General features: G+C 22.5%; 1 protein-coding gene across 1 annotated transcript; it reads right to left on the bottom strand.

Annotated features, from left to right (window-relative positions):
• Window positions 1–18,746: 18,746 nt before the first annotated feature.
• LOC124924544 (glucan endo-1,3-beta-glucosidase 7-like) lies at window positions 18,747–19,729 on the bottom strand. The gene is made up of 4 exons (XM_047464568.1): window positions 19,688–19,729; window positions 19,508–19,605; window positions 18,960–19,323; window positions 18,747–18,880 (listed from the first exon to the last, which is right to left on the bottom strand). The coding sequence occupies exons 1-4, from the start codon at window positions 19,727–19,729 to the stop codon at window positions 18,806–18,808; spliced, it is 579 nt and encodes a 192-aa protein (XP_047320524.1). The 3' UTR covers window positions 18,747–18,805.
• Between the last annotated feature and the right edge of the window lie 2,297 nt (window positions 19,730–22,026).

Raw genomic sequence — 22,026 nt, 5'->3', positions numbered from 1 at the left:
AACTTTGTAAATATGTAGATAGAATCACAAAACCAAGTAAAGCTTATATAATTCAATTTTAATAAATTGTTCTACCCGCTCAAATTCAGAAGTCAGTGAAGGATAATTCTAATAATATCTTGTAATTAAAAATATATTGTATAGTGTTATTCAAACAATTATATACAGAAAAATCATTACAAAGATAAAAATAATTATTATACATGTATGGACCAACAAGCGGTTCTGTTCCATGGCAGCAATATCCTATATATTTACGTCTCTCATTTGATTCACCTTCATAATCTGAGATTAATCATATTTAACATACAAACCATAAAAGTGTCAATAGTTGTATATTAAAAAAATGAACTAAATAAATACATCAAGTTACACCATTATATAGAGTGTGAGTATAAAAAAAAATCATGTCGATGGAATAATAGAGAGATCATTTTAATTCATTCCACTAGATGTTTATAAGTTTTCCGCATTTATTTTTTCTCGTGCTTTTGAAAAAGATTCTAAATAGATGATAAAATTAAAATCATTAAAACTTTGTAAATATGTAGAGAGAATCACAAAACAAGTTAAGCTTACATCTTAGTAAATTGTTCTACCCGCTCAAATTCAAAAGTCCAATCACTAGCACCATATTGCCTCTCTAAAGACAACCAAAGAATTTGGATCACCATGATTTAATATGTGTTGAAAAAATTTGTCAGCCCAATCATTAGCTGCATTAAGACCAACTCTCTGAATAATTTGAGAATTATTCCAATATCCCTCCAATTCACGGAATCTCTCAAGGTGAGGACTCTAGCTTTGACTTCTCTATCAATTTTACCTGACAAGTAACATACTACATATGAATTTGTAAATAATGAAAATACATAGAAATTGTAAAATATAAAACCTAGACAGAACTATAGTTTGGAAAGATCATGACACATTAACCTTGTATTCTAAAAGTAGAAACTAAAAGGAAATGTATCAATAGTTTTAAAATTTAGATTTCATAAAGAATATGGAGTGCAACTGTGCATTAATAAATTATTTGCTTTTATCGGTAAAGAAGTGTCTAACCCATGATGCATGTTGCTACAATCACGTTTATTGTCAAAAACTGGAAGAGACAAAGGATGAAAATGAACACCAACTTAACTAATATTAACAAATTGATGTAGAAAATTTACTAAAATTCTTTGAATGAAGGCATTTATGAAACACAACGAGAAACAAACAACTCACTTTTCATCAGACTAATATTGAAAATTGTGAAACAATGTCGTGAGAAATGTATCATAACAATTTATCAAATTCAAACAAAATCAAAAACTGAAAAATAAATTTCAAGATTTAATTAGGTCTATTTTACCTTATAGAAAATAACTTGAGCAAATACAGAAGCCTTCATATGGGGAGTTTACCATCCAATTGTGTTTTCAAAGGTCCATTAACATTCGATATATAACCAATAACTGGAATGTTTAGTGTCGATTGCCAGTCTATTTTGATCAGTAGAGCTAAAACCCTCCAAGGAATTTTGATCCCTGATAATCAAATGCATAGATGTCAAGAAATAACTTAAAAAAAATTTATTGACAAAAAAGTATAGACAAAAAAATGAGATGGGGCATGGGTATAAGTAGGTAGAATATGATGACCAAACTCCGATCCAAATAAGGAATTTAGAGGATCATTAATGACTTTGTAGAAGTTACCATAAGAATTAACGGTTGCTTAGTTCATAGAAAAACAATCAATTAATAATATTTGTCTGTCAATTCGATCTAATACCTTTTTTGATGACATTATCATAACTGGAATCTCTCTATATTTGGAAGAATCCTGCAAATTGAAAAAATTATATTTTCTTTTACTCTTTCTATTAAAAGTTTTACTCAAAATTTTAGACAACATACCTTACATTGATCTTCATGAGTAGTTTGTAACCGGACATTCCGGGCAACACACTTCATTTTGGTATTGATCCAACTAGATTATTGTTTCTTGAATTTATTTAAATTATTTCACCTGGTACGTGGTATTATTGTAATGCGAAAATACCTCCTACCTTTACTTACAAAATGTTCTAAGACATTTCATAAAGATCTCCTTCTAGCTGTCTTGAATCTTTCGCATTATGAAGCACAAAACGGTAGCGTGTTCAAATTATGGTCTATTTTATCATATATTGGTTTATCATTTAATAATAATATAAAATTTAATTTTAATAAAAATATACAAGTTTGTTTATGAATTTGTGATAAATATAAGATTAATTTAAAATTATTTAAAATTATAATAAGAATATTTACAAAAATAAATAATATAACAAATATATAAGTAAAAAAATTTAAATAAACATTAATGCAAAATATATGTTTAATATATTTAATACAAATTTAAATTTAATAAAAATAGGTTTATTAAAAAATTTAAATTATATTAGATTAAATAGAAATAATACAATTTTTATAAGTTATATGTAAAAAAATATAAAAGTTTGTTTATGATTTAATGATAAATATAAGTTTAATTCAAAATTATTTATAAAAATAGTAAGACTATTTAAAAAAATAAATAATATTCTTAACATAATAAAAATAAAATTAAAAATATAAAATTTAATACAAAATATGTTTATAATAAGCTTGATCCAAAATTAAATTTAACGAAATTAAGTTTAATACAAAATTTTAATTATATTAGATTAAATATAAAAAATGCAATATTAATAATTTTAATGTAAATTTAAATTTAATGAAAATACATTTATTGTAAAAATATGTAAATATGTTTATGAAATAATGATAATATGAGTTTAATTAAAATTTTAAAATTATTTATAAATATTATAAGAATACTTAAAAAAAATATTTATATTAAAGTTTAAATTATATTTGATTATTAAAAATATAATTATAAAAAATTAATACTAATTAAAATTATATTATATTTATAGAAAATATGAAATTTTTATAAGTTTAATGCAAATTTAAATTTAATTAAATATATTCAATATAAAATTTAAATTTTATTTATGAATTAATAATAAATTTAAATTTAGTAAAAAATTTAAATTATTTATTAACTGTTGGGTTAAATTATTTTGACTAAGTGTTGAAATAATTTATCCCCTGATATTTTGATGATGAAATAATTTATAAGTTTCAATACAGGTGTATTGAGACAACATGTCTCTAGACTTGGATCTAATGAGGCCATTAGACCGATCTTGACTTTCATTCGCATAGAATTAGACTCATAGTCTAACTCATCTGAGTTAGAAGTGCAGTCTAATAGACGTGTAAATTAGACGCAAGTCTAATAGAATTAGACGTACAGTCTAACTCATCGGAGTTAGACGTGTAAGTCTAATAGATGTGTAAAGAATTAGACGGATAGTCTAATGAATACACGGAATTAGACGTACAGTCTAACTCATCGGAGTTAGACGTGTAAGTCTAATAGATGTGTAAAGAATTAGACGGATAGTCTAATGAATACACAGAATTAGACGTGAGTCTAATGGAATTAGACGTATAGTCTAACTCATCGGAGTTAGACGTGTAAGTCTAATAAACGTAAAGAATTAGACGGATAGTGTAATGAATACACGGAATTAGACGGGTAGTCTAATGAATACGCGAAATTAGACGTGGCAGTCTAACTCAGTGGAGTTAGACGTGCCGGTCTAATGGTTATGATAATTAGACGGGTTGTCTAATTAGTAAAAGTTAGACGTGGGTCTAACTCCTTCAGATTAGTCTGAAGTAGAACTGGAATTAGACGGGGCAGTCTAACTCAATGGAGTTAGACGTGCCGGTCTAATGGTTATATAATAATTAGACGGGTTGTCTAATTAATTGAAAGTTAGACGTGGGTCTAACTCCTTCAGATTAGTCTAAGGTAGAACCGGAATTAGACGTGGTAGTCTAACTCAGTGGAGTTAGACGTGTCGGTCTAATGGTTATGATAATTAGACGGGTTGTCTAATTAGTGAAAGTTAGACGTGAGTCTAACTCCTTCAGATTAGTCTGAAGTAGAACCGGAAATTAGACGTGGCAGTCTAACTCAGTGGAGCTAGACGTGCCTGTCTAATGGTTATGTAATAATTAGACGGGTTGTCTAATTAATTGAAAGTTAGACGTGGGTTGTCTAATAATTAATTGAAAGTTAATTGCAGGTACATCCTTGATGGAATATTCGGCGCACTACCAGTTCGGTACGACCACGATCCTTGTGCTCAGAACCTGCTGTGTACAATGGAGGCTTTCCAATTGAAGAGCGCCACGTATCATTCTTGAAGATTCGACCGTTAGTCCCTGCTCAGTATTTAATCAATCCTAAGGACAACGGACAATCTGCCTAACGAAGCATCGGTTTCTCAAGCAATCTTACGAACAAGCAATCTGATTTTGCAGAGAGAGACTACTCAATCATCTTGCTTATTGAACTTATTCTGTGAAACTTCTTTCTGATTGTACTGTGTGTGAATCGAGAGAGAGAGAGCTAGAATCAAAACACCATTAGCTGAGTGATATTCTTCATCTTCTTGTAATTGAACAAAAAGTGTTCTGTTCAATAGTGAGCTAAGTGTGTGTGTAAACTGTATTTGTTTCTCATCATATAGTGAATCCTTCCGGTAGTTGGAAGAAGGGGTGACGTAGGAGAGTTTCTCCGAATATCCATAAACAAACTGCTGTGTTCTTCATTTCTGTCATCTTTTCATATTTCATCCTGTGCTTCAAACTCAAGTAAACAATTCCGCCTTGAATCTGTTTCAAGTGTTTACACAAGTTTGCGTAGAATAGAAAGCGAATTAAATCCCTAACAAGATTTCTTTCAAACTGTTTTTCATAAGCTTTCATCCTTAGCCAGACCCCGTCTCTATCGATAAAGCCGATCCTATCATTAACATTATAAGATTATTATTTTTAATATAATATATATATATATAAGTAAATCTAAATAAATATTAAATATAAAATATGTTTTAAATAGTTTTAATGAAAATTTAAATTTAATGAAAATAAATTTAATATAAAATTTAAATTAGATTAGATTAAATTAAATTGAAAAAATAATTTTTATAAATTTAATGCAAAATATAAAAATTTGTTTATGAATTAATGATAAATTAAGTTTAATTCAAAATTTAAAATTATTTATAAAAAATAAATAATAAGAATATTAAAAAAGTATTCTTAAGAAATATATAAGTAATAATTCCTAAGAAATATATAAGTTTGATGCAAATTCAAATTTAATGAAAATAAGTTAAATGTAAAATTTATATAGTATTAGATTAAATAGAAAACATGTATTTTTTTATAGGTTAAATGTAAGTTTAAATTAATAAAAATATGTTTAATGCAAAAAATTTAGATTTAATGAGAAATCAAATTTATATAAAAAATAATTATTATTATGTTAAAAATAAAATTAAATAAAGTAATAATTTTGGTTTAAATTTGACGTATTTAAAAATTAAATTAGAAAAAATGTAAAATAAGATTGTATTAAATATAATACAAATTCTTATAATATTTTTAACATTTTACAAAGTTAAACTAAAACTAATAATAAGATATATGTTTATTTATTTCTAAACTAAAAATTGGATTATTTAAATTTGAATTCTTATAAGTCTTAAAATCTATAATGCATAATAAAAATAAAAATTATTTCATGCATCTTAAACTAAATATATAATGCATAAAAACATATCATGCATCTAAAATAGAAATATGATAATACAAATTTAAGTAGGGTGAAAAGAAAACTTACTTGACATAATAAACGTTAATATATAATGAAGGAGGATTTTAATAATATAAAATATAATGTATAGTGTTATTCAAACAAACATATATATAGTAAACACATTAAAAAGATAAATAAAATTATTATACATGTAGGACCAACAATCGGCTCTGCTCCATGGTAATAGAGAGATTATTTTAGTTCATTCCACTAGATGTTTTAAACGTTTTTTTTTTTTACATTTTATGCTTTTTAAACAAGTTCTAAAAGAATGATAAATTAAAATAATTAAAACTTTGTAAATATAGAGAGAGCATCACAGAACCATGTTAAGCTTACATCATTCAATATTAGTAAATTGTTCTACCCACTCAAAAGTCCAACCACTAGCACCAGATTGCCTCTCCAAAGACAGCTAAAGAATTTGGATCACCATGATCCATTTTGTGTTGAACAAATTTGTGAACCCAACCATTAGTTGCCTTAGGACCAACTCTCTAAATAATTTGAGAGTTATTCCAATATCCCTATAATTTAAGGAATCTCTCAAGGTGAGGTCATCTAGCTTTGACATCTCCATCAATTTTACCTGACAAGTAACATAGTACATATGAATTTGCAAATATTGAAAATTCATAGAAATTATAAAATAAAAAACCTAAACATAAAATAGTTTGGAATGATCATACATTATGCTAAAAGTGGAAACTAAAAGGAAATGTATCAATAGTTTCAAAATTTAGATTTCATAAAGAATATGGAGCACAGTCTGTGCATTATTGACTTCTTTGCTTTTATAAGCAAAGTAGTGTCTAGCCCATGATTCATGTTTCTACGATCATGTATATTTTGGTGACAAGCCTAAAACTAGAAGAGGCAGAAAATGGAACAAAATCTTGACTGATATTATCAAATTGATGTTGAAGATGTACTAAAAACCCTTTGAATGATGGCAAGTCACACAACAAGAAATAAACAACTCACTTTTTTTATCATACTAATATTCAAAAGACTAAAAACAATATCGTGAGAAATGTATCAAAACAATTTATCAAATTCAAACAAAATCAGAAACTTGAAAACAAATTTCAAATTTTAATTAGGTCTACTTTACCTTATAGAAAATAAGTTGAGTGAATGCATAAGCCTTCATATGGCGAGTTTACCATCAAATTGTATTTTCAAAGTTCCATTAACATTCTATATATAGCCAATAAATGGAATGTTTGGTGTTGGTTTGCAGTCTATTTTGATTAGTAGAGATAATACACTCCAAAGAATTCTAATTCCTGATAATCAAATGCATAGACGTTAAGAAATAATTTCAGAAAAGTTTATTGACAAAAGATCATAGACAAAAAGATAAGATGAGACATGGGTAGTAGTAGGTAGAAGATGATGATCAAGCTCCGATCTAAATAAGGAATTTAGAGGATCATTATTGGCTTGGTAGAATTACTATCAGTTGTAACGGTTGATTAGTTCATAGAAAAAACAATCAATCAATATTTTTTACCTGTCAATTCGATCCAATATATTCTTTGATTCCATTACCACAACTTGAATCTCTCTAAATTTGGAAGAACCCTGGAAATTTAAAAATTATATTTTCATTTTCTCTTTCTGTTCAAATTTTTACTCAAAATTTTAAACAACAAATCTTACATTGATCTTAATGAGTAGTTAGTTCCGGGCAACCCACTTCATTTTGGTATTGATTCAAGTAAATTATCGTTTCTTGAATTTATTTAAATTGTTTTACTTGGTACGTGGTATGTGCATTCTCGGACCTTCGCTATTATTGTAATACAAAAATCCTCATACCTCTACTTACACAATGTTCTAAGAGATTTACTAAAGATCTCATTTTAGTTGTCTTGAATCTTTAGCATTATCAAGCACAAAACGACAACATGTTCGAATTATGGTCTCTTTTCTCATTTTTTTTTGTTATTTAATAATAATGCAAAATTTAAATTTAACAGAAATATACCATATATAAAAGTTTGTTTATGAATTTGTGATAAATATAAATTAAGTTAAAATTATTTATAAACATAATAAGAATATTTAAAAAAATAAATAATATTCATAATATAACAAATAGATAAGTAAAAAAACTAAATAAATATTAATGCAAACTTTTTGTTTAATAGATTTAATATAAATTTAAATTTAATAAAAATAGATTTATTACTAAATTTAAATTTTATAATATTAATTAGAAATAATATAATTTTTATAAGTTTAATGCAAATTATAAAAGTTTGTTTATGATTTAATGATAAATATAAGTTTAATTTAAAATTATTTATAAACATAATAAGAATATTTCAAAAATAAATAATATTCTTAATGAAAGAAATATATAAGTAAAAATTTAAATAAAATTTAATACGAAAAATATGATTTTAATAAGCTTGATTCAAATTTAAATTGAATTAAAGTAAATTTTATACAAAATTTAAATTATATTAGATTAAATAAAAAATTTAATTTTAATAAGTTTAATGAAATTTAAATTTAATAAAAATACGTTTAGTGCAAAATATGTTTATGAATTAATGATAATATGAGTTTAATTAAAATTTTAAAATGATTTCTAATTATTATAAGAATATTTAAAAAAAATATATTATATGAAAATTTATTTATATTTGATTAAATAAAAAAAATTAATTTTAATCAATTTAATAAAAAATTTAATTTTATAAAAATATAAAAGTGTTTATGAATTAATAATATAATATAAGTTTAAATGAAAATTGAAAATTGAAAATTATTTATAAGCATTATAAGAATATTTAAAACAAGTTTAATAAATTAAAAAACTAAATAAAATATAATAAAAAAATTAATAAGTTTAATAAAAAAAATTAAATTTAAATTATATTAGATTATAAAAATATAAAAAATAATTTTAAATTACATTATATTTATAAAAAAATGCAATTTTAATAATTTTAATGGAAATTTAAATTTAATTAAATAAATTTATTGTAAAATATAAAATTTATTAATGAATTAATAATAAGTTTTAATTTAAGTCAAAATTTTAAATTATTTATAAACATTATAAGATTATTTACAAAAATAATTATTATTTTTAATATAAGAAATATATTAATAAATCTAAATAAAAATTAAATGTAAAATAATTTTTAAATAGGTTTATTATAAATTTAAATTATATTAGATTAAATTGAAAAGAATAAAATTTTTATAAGTTTAATACAAAATATGTTTAATTTAAATTTTTTATTTTTATTAATTAATGATAAAAATAAGTTTAATTCAAAATTTAAAATTATTTATAAAAATAATAAATTATAAGAAAATTTAAAAAAATATATTTTTAAAAAAGACATAAGTATAAAGTGAAATAAAATTGAATCCAAATTTGTTAAATGCAAATTTATATTTAATAAAAATAAGTTAAATGCAAAATTTATATAATATTATATTAAATAGAAAACACTTGTTTTTTATAAGTTAAATGAAAATTTAAATTTAATAAAAATATGTTTAATATAAAATTTAAATTTAATGAGAAATCAAATTTATATAAAAAAATAATAATTATTATGTTAAAAATAAAATTAAATAAAGTAATAGTTTTAATTTAAATATGATGTATTTAAAAATTAAATTAGAAAAAATGTAAAATAAGATTTTAATAAATCTAATACAAATTCTAATAATATTTTTAACATTTACATTAAAACAAAAATAAGATATAAGTTTATTTATTACCAAACTAAAAATTGAATTATTTAAATTTTAATTCATATAATTTTTAAAATCTATAATGCCTAAAATAAAATAAAATTATATCATGCATTTAAAACTAAACCTATAATGCATGAAAACATAACATGCATCTAAAATAAAAATAGGATAATATAAATTTAAATAGGATAAAAAAAAACTTACTTAAACAAAAAACGTTAATATATAATGAATAAGGATTCTCATAATATCCTGCAACTAAAAATTATTGTATAGTGTTATTCAAACAAACATATATATAGTAAACACATTAAAACGATAAATAAAATTATTATACATGTATGGACCAACAAGAGGCTCCGCTCCATGGCATCAATATCCGATATATTTACGTTTCTCATTTGATTCACATTCATGATCTAAGATTAATCCTGTTTAACGTACAAAATATAAAGGTGTCAATGTTGTATATTTAAAAAAGAAATTAAATAAATACATCAAGTTACAACCATTCAATAGAGTGTGAGTATAAAAAAACATCATTTCAATGTAATAATAGAGAGATCATTTAATTTCATTCCACTAGATGTTTTACACGATTTTTACATTTAGATTTTCTTATGCTTTTGAAACAAGTTCCAAAAGAATGAAAAAATTAAAATAATTAAAAGTCTATAAATATATAGAGCATCACATAACCAAGTTAAGATTACATCATTCATTTTCAGTAAATTGGTCAACTCGTTCTAATCCAAAAGTCAAACCACTAGCACCAGATTGCCTGTCCAATGACAGACAAAGAATTTGGATTACCATGATCTATTTTGTGTTGAACAAATTTGTCAACCCAACCATTAGCTGCCTTAGGACCATCTCTCTGAATATTTTGAGAGTTATTCCAATATCCCTACAATTCACGGAATCTCTCAAGGTGAGGGTATCTAACTTTGACATCTCCATCAATTTTACTTAACAAGTAACATACTACATATGAATTTGAAAATAATGAAAATGCATAGAAATTGTAAAATATAAAACCTAGGTAGAACCATAGTTTGGAAGTACCATGACACATTAAGTCTCTAGCCCATGATTCATGTCGCTACAATCATGTATAATGTGTTGTTTATCACCTTCTGACACGCCTAAAACTAGAAGAGGCAAAGGAAGAAATGGAACACTAGCTTGACTGCTATTAACAAATTGATGTAGAAGATTTACAAAAAATCTTTTATATAAGGGCAGTCCTGAAACACAACAAGAAACAAACAACTCACTTTTTCATCACATTAGTATTCAAAAGTGTAAAACAATATCGTGAGAAATGTATCAAAACAATTTATCAAATTCGAATAAAATCAAAAACTTGAAAACAAATTTAAAATTTTAATTAGGTCTACTTTACCTTATAGAAAATAAGTTGAGCGAATGCAGAAGCCTTTATATGGAGAGTTTACCATTCAATTGTGTTTTCAAAGGTACATTAACATTCGATATTTAGCCAATAACTTGAATGTTTAGTGTCGGTTTCTAGTCTATTCTAATCAGTAGAGCTAAAACCCTCTAAGAAATTCTGATCCCTAATAATCAAATGCATAAATATCAAGAAATGACTTCAGAAAAGGTTATTGACAAAAGATTATAGACAGAAAGATAAGATGAGACATGGGTAGTATTAGTTAATTCAAATAATAAATTTAGAGAATCATTATTCGCTTGGTAGAAGTTACCATCAGAAATAACGGTTGTTTAGTTCATAGAAAAAACAATCAATCAATAATTTTTACCTGTCAATCGATCCAATATATTCTTTGATGATATTATTACAACTGTAATCTCTTTGGAAGAACTCTGTAAAATTAAAAAAATTATATATATATTTTTTTATGTTAAAATTTTTACTCAAAATTTTAGACAACAAACTTTACCTTGATCTTCATTAGTAGTTCGTAACCAAACATTCCGGACAACACACTTCACCTTAGTATTGATCCAACTAGATTATTGTTTCTTGAATTAATTTAAATAATTTCACCCGGTACATGGTATGTGCATTCTCGGACTTTCACTATTATTGTAATGCAAAAATTCCTCATACTTACACAATGATTTTGGAGATTTCTGAAAAATTTAAATTTAATAAATATTATACAAAATATACAAGTTAGTTTATTAATTAATGATAAATATAAGTTTAACTTAAAATTATTTATAAACATTATAATAATATTTAAAAAGATAAATTATATTCTTAATATAAAAATTATATAAGTAAAAAAACTAAAAAAAACTTTAATATAAAATTACGTTTTAATAGATTTAATACAAATTTAAATTTAATGAAAATATGTTTCATGCAAAATTTAAATTATATTAGAATAAATAAAAATAATACAATATTTATATATCTAATGCAAAATAGAAAATTTTATTTATGAATTAATGATATAAGTTGAATTTAAAATTATTTATAAATATAATAATAATATTTAAGAAGAAATAATATTCTTAATATAAGAAATATATATTTAAAAATATAAATAAAATTTAGTATAAAATATATTTTAAATAAGCTTAATCTAAATTTAAATTTTATAAACGTAAGTTTAATACAAAATTTAAATTATATTAGATTAAATAAAAAAATGCAATTTTAATATGATTAATACTAATGCAAAATATAAAAATTTGTTTATGAATTAATAATAAATATAAGTTTAATTAAAAATTATTTATAAATATTATAAGAATATTTTAAAAATAAATAATATTCTTATATAATATAATAAATATTTAAGTAAAAAAATTAAACAAAAAATAATTCAAAATATATATTTTTTTAAAATTTAATATAAATTCAAATTTAATGAAAATCAGTTTAATACAAAATTTAAATTTAATTTAAATTAAAATTATATTTGATTAAATAAATAAAAATTTAATAAAAAAAATTAATTTTATAAAAATATAAAAGTTTTTTTTATGAATTAGTGATTTAATATAAATTTAATTGAAAACTAAAATTATTTATAAACATTATAAAATATATAAAAAAAAACTTTAATTTAAAATTAAAAATTATTTATAAACATTATTTGAATATTTAAAAAATAAGTAATATTCTTAATATAAGAAATATATAAGTAAAAATCTAAATAAAATAAAATGTAAAATTTATTTTTAATAAGTTTAATATAAATATTAAATTTAAAAAAATATATAATTATAAAAAGCTTAATATAAATATAAATATAAATTATATTATATTTATATAAAAATGAAATTTAAATATGTTTAATACAAATTTAAATTTAATTAATATATTTAATGTAAAATAGAAAATTTATTTATGAATTAATAATAAATTTAAATTTAAGTCAAAATTTTAAATTATTTATAACGATTATAATATTAATTTAAAAATAAATATTATTTTTAATATAAAAAATATTTAAGTAAAAAACTAAATAAAATTGAATGCAAAAATGTTTTAAATAGGTTAAATGTAAAATTAAATTTAATAAAAAATAAGTTTAATTCAAAATTAAATTATATTATATTAAATTGAAAAGATGCCATTTTTATAAGTTTAATATAAATTTAAATTTAATGAAAAATATTTTAAATGCAAAATATGAAAGTTTGTTTATGAATTAATGATAAAAATAAGTTTAATTCAAAATTTAAAATTATTTATAAATATAATAAGAATATTTAAAAAATAAAAAATATTCTTAAGAAATATATAAGTATAAAACGAAATAAAATTTAATACAAAATATGTTAAATGTAAATTTAAATTTAATAAAAGTAAGTTAAATGCAAATTAAACAGAAAACATCTTTTGTATGATGTGAATACAAATTTAAATTTTATGAAAATATATTTAATGAAAAATTTAAATTTAAATTTAATAAGAAATTATATTTATACAAAAAAATAATATTTTAATACATCTAATAATATTTTTAACATTTACAAAGTTAAACTTAATATATGATATATGTTTATTTATTTCCAAATAAATATAGATTATTTTAATTCGAATTCTAATAATTTTTAAAATATATAATGCATAAAAAAATTGACTCATTCATTTAAAAACAAACCTATCATGCTCTAAAATAAAAATATGATAATATAAATTTAAGTAAGATGAAAATAACTTACTTGAATTATAATGAAGGAATCCTGCAATTAAAATATATTGTATAGTGTTAATCAAACAATTATGTATAATAAACACAATAAAAAGATAAATATAATTATTATACATGTATGGACCAATAAACGCCTCTACTCCATGATAGCAATATCCGATATATTTACGTCTCTCATTTGATTCACCTTCATGATCTAAGATTAATCATGTTTAACATATAAAACATAATGGTGTCAATATTTGTATATTAAAAAGAGTAACTAAATAAATACAACAAGTTACAACCATTCAATAGAATGTGAGTATAAAAAAAATTATGTCAATGCAATAATAGAGATTAATTTAGTTCATTCCACTAGATATTTTACGCGTTTTTCGCATTTAGATTTTCTAGTGCTTTTGAAACAAGTTTCAAAAGAATTATAAAATTAAAATAATTAAAACTCTATAAATATAGAGAGAACATCACATAACCAAGTTAAGCTTACATCATTCAATTTTAGTAAATTGCTCTATCCGCTCAAATCCAGAAGTCCAACCACTAGCACCAGATTGCCTCTCCAAAGACAACCAAATAATTTGAATTATCATGATCTATTTTGTGTTGTACAAATTTGTTAGGTCAACCATTATTTACCTTAGGACCAACTCTCTAAATAATTTCAAAGTTATTCCAATATCCTCCAATTCACGAAATCTCTCAAGGTGAGGGTATCTAGCTTTGACATCTCCATCAATATTACCTGACAAACTATATATGAATTTGCAAATAATGAAAATGCATAAAATTGTAAAATATAAAACCTAGATAGAACTATAGTGTGGATGAACCATGACACATTATGCTCCTATGCTAAAAGTAGAAACTAAAAGGAAATGTATTAATAGTTTTAAAATTTAGATTTCATAGAGAATATGGAGCGCAACCTGTGTATTAATGAATTCTTTGCTTTTATTGATAAAAAAATGTCTAGCCCATGATTCATGTTGCTATGATCACATATATTGTGTTGTTTGTCACCTTGTGCCAAGCCTAAAACTAAAAGAGGCAAATGATGAAAAGGAACTCACTGCTAATAGCAAATTGATGTAAAAGATTTATTAAAAACCCATTGAAGTAGGGCAGTCCTGAAACACAACAAGAAAGAAATAGCTCACTCACTAATATTGAAAAGTGTATAACAATATTGTGAGAAATGTATCAAAACAAATTATCAAATTCGAACAAAATCAGAAACTTGAAAACCAATTTTTTAATTAGGTCTACTTTATCTTATATAAAATAACTTGAAAATACAAAAGCCTTCATATAAAGAGTTTACCAATCAGTTGTGTTTTCAAATGTCCATTAACATTTGATATATAGCCAAAACTTGAATGTTTGGTGCCAGTTGCTAGTGTATTCTAATCAGTAAAACCCTCTAAGAAATTTTTATCCTTAATCAAATACATAAATGTCAAAAAATACTTCAAAAATGTTTATTGACAAAAGATTATAGACAAAAAAGATAAGATGAGACATGGGTAGTAGTAGGTAGAAGATAATGACCAAACTCCAACTCAAATAAGAAATTTAGAGTATCATTATTGGCTTGGTAGTAGAAGTTACCATCAGAAGTAACGGTTGATTAGTTCATAGAAAAAATAATTAATCAATAACTTTTACCTGTCAATCGATCCAATACATTTTTTTATGACATTATCACAGTTGCAATCTCTTTGAAAGAACCCTGTAAATTAAAAAAAATTATATTTTCTTTCCTCTTTATGTCAAATTTTTACTCAAAATTTTAGACAACAAATTTTACCTTGATCTTCATTAGTAGTTTGTAACCAGACATTCCGAGCCACACACTTCACCTTAGTATTGATCCAACTAGATTATCGTTTCTTGAATTTATTTAAATAGTTTCACCCGATACGTGGTATGTGCATTTTGAGACGTACATTATTATTGTAATGCAAAAATTCCTCATACCTCTACTTACACAATGTTCTTGGAGATTTCCGAAAAATCTTCTATTAGTTGTCTTGAATTTTTCGCATAATCAAACACAAAATGACAGTGTGTTCGAATTCTGACCTTTTCTCAAATATTGATTTATATTTAATATTACTAATGCAAAATTTAAATTTAATAAGAATATACAAAATATACAAAAAAAAAATATACAAGTTAGTTTATGAATTGATGATAAATATAAGTTTAATTTAAAATTATTTATAAATATTAAAATAATATTTTAAAAAATAATTTATATTCTTAATATAAAAAATATATAAATAAAAACCTAAAAACTTTAATACAAAAATAAGTTTTTGGATATATTTAATACAAATTTAAATTTAATGAAAATAAGTTTCATACAAAATTTAAATTATATTAGAATAATAGAAATAATACAATATTTATATATTTTAATGCAAAATAGAAAATTTTGTTTTTGAATTAATGATAAATATAAGTTGAATTCAAAATTATTTATAAACATAATAAAAATATTTAAGAATAAATAATATTCTTAATATAAGAAATATATATATGTAAAAATCTAAATAAAATTTAATACAAAATATATTTTTAATAATCTTAATATTAATTTAAATTTTATAAAAGTAAGTTTAATACAAAATTTAAATTACATTAGATTAAATGAAAAAAATTGCAATTTTAATATGATTAATAATAATGCAAAATATAAAAATTTGTTTATGAATTAATAATAAATATAAGTTTAATTAAAAATTAAAAATTATTTATAAATATTATAAGACTATTTTAAAAATAAATAATATTCTTATATAATATAATAAATATATAAGTAAAAAACTAAACAAAATATAATTCAAAATATGTTTTTTTAAAAAACTTTAATACAAATTCAAATTTAATGAAAATAAGTTTAATACAAAATTTAAATTTAAATTTAAATTTAAATTTAATTTAAAATAAATTAAAATTATATTTGATTAAATAGAAAAAAATGCAATTTTAATAAATTTAATAAAAGAAAAATTAATTTTATAAAAATATAAAAGTGTTTTTATGAATTAATGATTTAAAATAACTTTAATTGAAAATTAAAAATTATTTGTAAACATTATAAAATATTTAAAAAAAATTAATTTTAAATTTAAATTATTAATAGACATTAAAAGAATATTTAAAAAACAAGTAATATTCTTAATATAAGAAATAAATAAGTAAATAACTAAATTAAATAAAATGTAAAATTTATTTTTAATAAGTTTAATACAAATATTAAATTTAAATTATATTATATTAAAAAGAAAAAAAATATAATTATAAAAAGCTTAATATAAATATAAATATAAATTATATTATTTATAGAAAAAAATGCAATTTTAATATGTTTAATACATATATAAATTTAATTAAATATATTTAATATAAAATATAAAATTTATTTATGAATTAATAATAAATTTAAATTTAAGTCAAAATTTTAAATTATTTAAAACGATTATAAGATTAATTTAAAAATAAATATTATTTTTAATAAAAGAAATATATAAGTAAAAAATATAAATAAAATTGAATGCAAAATATTTTTTAAATATGTTTAATGTAAAATTAAATTTAATAAAAAATAAGTTTAATTCAAAATTATATTATATTAGATTAAATTACAAAAATGTAATTTTCATAAGTTTAATACAAATTTAAATTTAATGAAAAATATATTTATTGCAAGATATAAAAGTTTTTTTTATGAATTAATGATAAAAATAAGTTTAATTCAAAATTTAAAATTATTTATAAATATAATAAGAATATTAATTAAGAAATATATAAGTATAAAACGAAATAAAATTTAATACAAAATATGTTAAATGTAAATTTAAAATTTAATAAAAGTAAGTTAAATGCAAATTAAATAGAAAAAATGTCTTTTTGTATGAGTTGAATACAAATTTAAATTTAATAAAAATATATTTAATAAAAAATTATATTTATATAAAAAATAATATTTTAATAAATTTAATAATATTTTTAATATTTACCAAGTTAAACTTAGTATATGATATATGTTTATTTATTTTCAAATAAACATGGATTATTTAAATTCGAATTCTAATGATTTTTAAAATCATAAAAAAAAATAATTCATTTATTTAAAAACAAACTTACCGTGCTCTAAAATTGAAATATGCTCTAAAATTGAAATATGTTAATATAAATTTAAATATGATGATATATAATGAAGGAATCATGCAAGGATTTTTTCTCTCTAAACCAACCTTCAGCTTCCACACACTTCAGCTTCCACACACTTATAATAGTAAGAAATCTGCATATGACCACTTTAATTTAGCTGATCACTGTAGGAGAAAAAAGACTTTTAAGTTAGGCTTGTTTTGGGAAATTTAAGAACTTAATCTCACCTCTTGTTTGAAAACAAATCCGGGATTTCTGATTAGAGATTTTAAATAAATTAGACTAAAATAACACAATGGTGTTTTAGAGGTCTTCTTCCAAACAAGGTGTTGCTAATATAGGTAAAACAAAGATATATGTGAAAAAAACTCTTAATACATTTTATATAAGAAAACCAATTGTGTATCATACCTTTTCCTTCTCCGATAATTCAATATGATCGAACTTGGGATCAGTTGACATTGCAGCCTCTCTGTAGCTATTGATGCAATACACAAGCTGGTCTATCACTGAACCCCTCTCTGTATGTTCCTTGTGGCGCTCTTCAATAGGATCACCTTACTACAAATTTGGTTTTTGAAGTTAGGCCAACATAAATTCCTCCAAATTCAGAAGATAGAGTGTATTGAAAATAGTACCTTCTTGAGTTCATCAACGTATACTCCTTTAGTCTCATCCTCCCCATCTTCATACAGCTAATCCTCTACTTCTTGTAGTCCTTTAGTCTCATCCTCCCCATCTTCATACAGCCAATCCTCTACTTCTTGTAGTTTGACAGCGAACCTTTCTCGTTCCAACTCAGTAACAAACTCTTGAATCTCTCGGGGTGAGAGCCTCTACATATTGTCAAATTTTGAACTAGAATGACATATTTTAACATTTTGTGTATGAAAAAAAGACAAATTAGAGGATTCTCTGTTCATGAATGAGTTTGAGAGCTTTATTTAAAATGAACAAATAAAAATTACAATGTATTATTGATTCTAACTGAAATGAATGAGAAACAGAGTGGCCATAGCCCATGCCGCCATGTTTGTCCAACCGTCAAACCTGAAATTCTACATTGGAGAAGAAAACATTGATAAGTATATAATAGAAAAAAGAAAAGTTAATGAGTAAAGAACAATAAATACTAACCTTAATCTTAAATGATGAACCCGAAGAGGGTACAAGACCCCTAAACCCAATATCATAAGCAATACTTCCATCAGCCTTAAACAATCCGAAATTCCTCTCAGAAGTAGGACCCGGTTTCAGATTCTCATTAAACAATGAGAAAACATATCCCTTCACAGTTCTCTTCGGCCTATAAGTAGTACCCTTCTTCTTCAACAATCTCTTTCGTAGATTTTTATTATAAGTCCTAGCATTCTCCCCAACTTCATTCGCACCACCTTTAGAAGCCCACCCTGTTTCTGAAACAATCACCTCTGTTTTCCCAAAACCCGCCTTCTCCAGGGTTCCAGATGAACACGGTATGCAAGGAACATCATTTGCCAAACTTAAACAAAGAAACTGAAACAATCAGACACAGACTAATGAGTAAAAGCATATAAAACAATACAAACGTAAAAGAGAAGAGCAGAACTAACCAAAATTAGAGGGAAAGCGATCCATAGATGTGAAGACTACCAAATCCAAGAGTCCCGAGTTTAATCTGAACCATATTCATCAACCGAACCGACCTCCGAGACCAGATACCCAATCCGAAGAGTAGTTCTGTTAATATGATCGCGAAGATCCTCCGATGATTGTCATTAACTGGTTTGACCATACGAATGACCTGCTTCAACCCAAACACAATGATGATAGAGAATAGGAATAGACATGAAAGACGACTAAACTAGATCCTTGACGATTTTCACAGTGGCGGTGCAACTTGGATCGTCGGTCGACGAAGTGGGCATTTGGTTGCCAAGCGAGCACAATGAAGACGGCTATATAAGAAAGTGAGAGTTCATTTTATAGATAGATAGGTTTTAGATTTCCTTAAGATTTAGGTTTTAATTGTCTTGGCTCTTGGGTTTCTTTTAAGATTTACTTTTCAATTTTAGGAATTTTCTGTTAAAATTTTCTTTTAATTGTCTTGATTTTTTTATAAATCTTTCTCAAATATCTTTCTTAGATCTCATCAAGTCAAATTTCAAAATTTAAATAATATTTTATTAAATTAATACAAAATATTATATGAGTTTTTATTATAATTTTAATTTTTTAATTTTTTAAATTAAGTTATATAATATTAATAAGTTAATATATATATATAATTTTATTTTATATATAATGAAAAATAATACTAAAAAAATATAATTACAATATTTTTAAAATTTGTTGTATCTAATTTAAAATTGTTTTATTATTATATATTATATGATAAATGTTTGAAAAATATTTAAACATAATAAATATATATATAATTAAATAAATGTTATTTTATAAATAAATATAATTGAATCATAATACTTCTTTGTTTAATGATTTTTAAGCAACAATACATTCTCTCACATTCTTACTCTCTCACATTTTTACGCATATTTGTTATCAATATTGTCAATTTAGATACCTTCTCTTTGAAATATACATTATTAACAATTCATCTCAACACATTCTTACTCTATCACATTTTTACGCATATTTGTTATCAATATTGTCAATTTAGTTACATTCTTTTTAAAAGATACATTATTAACAATTCATGTCAATTCATTTTTTTTAATCCTTATATATATATCATTGTCTATTATTGTCTATTGTCATTTTAGTCTTATAAGTTATAAGACCACAAACATTTTAATCGCTAGTTCAATTCTTATTGTTAAATTTAATTTATATATATATATATATATAATAGTTTTTTACTATTTTGGAGGCACGAAAAAGGAGGTATTATTGATTTCTTTAGGAGGAAGATTTGAATCTGAAATGGCTTGTCTGGCTAGCCTCTTTCTATTGAAGAAATTTTGATTGTTGAAAAAAAAAATCTAATTTAATTGATCTAAATGTAATATCTTAACATAGTTTTAATAAATTTTATGTAAGTCCAAACATTTTATGGAAGATTTCATATAGTGAAATATTTGCGAGACAAAAAACAAAATAAAAGTTTTTGTCTTCACTCTACCAAGAGGGTTTACATTTATCTTTTTATGGCTTGTTCGTTTATAGCTTGTTCATCATTATTCATTACTACATTAAAAATCATTAAGTACAAATTTCTATCTTATGTCTAAGTCGTAGTTTTGTCCCGTTTTTATATAAAGACTTAAACTCGTAATTTTACGAACAAAATTTGTGTGCTTTATCACTGAACTAATTACGTCATTAATAGTTTAAGCGATAAGAATAGTTCTTAAGACTTATGAGATCAAATATCACGGTTTAAAATAAAAATAAAAAATTGATTACATGTCATCTTTAAGAAAGGGAATTAATTTGAAGTTGTTTCATAAGGAAGTTTATTTTGTATTACTGATATTATTGTTACTTGCTCTAACTCACCCTTTCGAGATAATTTAATCTAGAGTATTTTTGTTTTTCTTAGATTTAAAAAATATATTCTTTATTACATTATTATAATTTTAATCGTCATCACTTAATTATTTTCATGCCACTTTAGAGCACTATCCACAAGTGCATTTAAGGTGAACTTGTACTAGTTGTAATCTTTAATTTTTGAAACATCATCGCAGGTTTGGATCAGTAGAGTAGAATTGGAATTGGCATTAAAATCTCAATTCCAATTACATGAGAATTGGCACTGAATTATAATTCAATTATTATGTTTGAAAAAATTATAGAATTGTAATTCAATTCCAATTCTTATGTTTGAAAAAATTATAGAAATGTAATTAATCTCAATTTCTATGTTTATAAAATAAAATATAATAAAAATAATTTTAATATATATTATCTATTTTATTAAAATATTAGTTTAATAAAACTAATTATGATAACTCAAGGTTAAAAAGATTTTTTTAAGTTTCAATTTTGATTGAAAATATATCAATTCAACATGTTAACTTAATATATTAAAAATAAAAATATTGGTTTGACATTTTAATTTCCTAAATTCAAAAATAAAACATCGGTTCAAAATATTAATCTCTTAAATATGTTTTCACGTTTTTGGCACGTTTAACATGTTTTTGACATGCTTAACACGTTTTTCACGTTTTTGACATATTTAATATGTTTTTACACTAAA

This window comes from Impatiens glandulifera, chromosome 1 (genome assembly GCF_907164915.1).
Source record: "Impatiens glandulifera chromosome 1, dImpGla2.1, whole genome shotgun sequence".
NCBI classification, from domain to species: Eukaryota; Viridiplantae; Streptophyta; class Magnoliopsida; order Ericales; family Balsaminaceae; genus Impatiens; species Impatiens glandulifera.
Note: the sequence above shows the minus strand (reverse complement) of the source record. Positions and strands in the feature narration are given on the sequence as shown.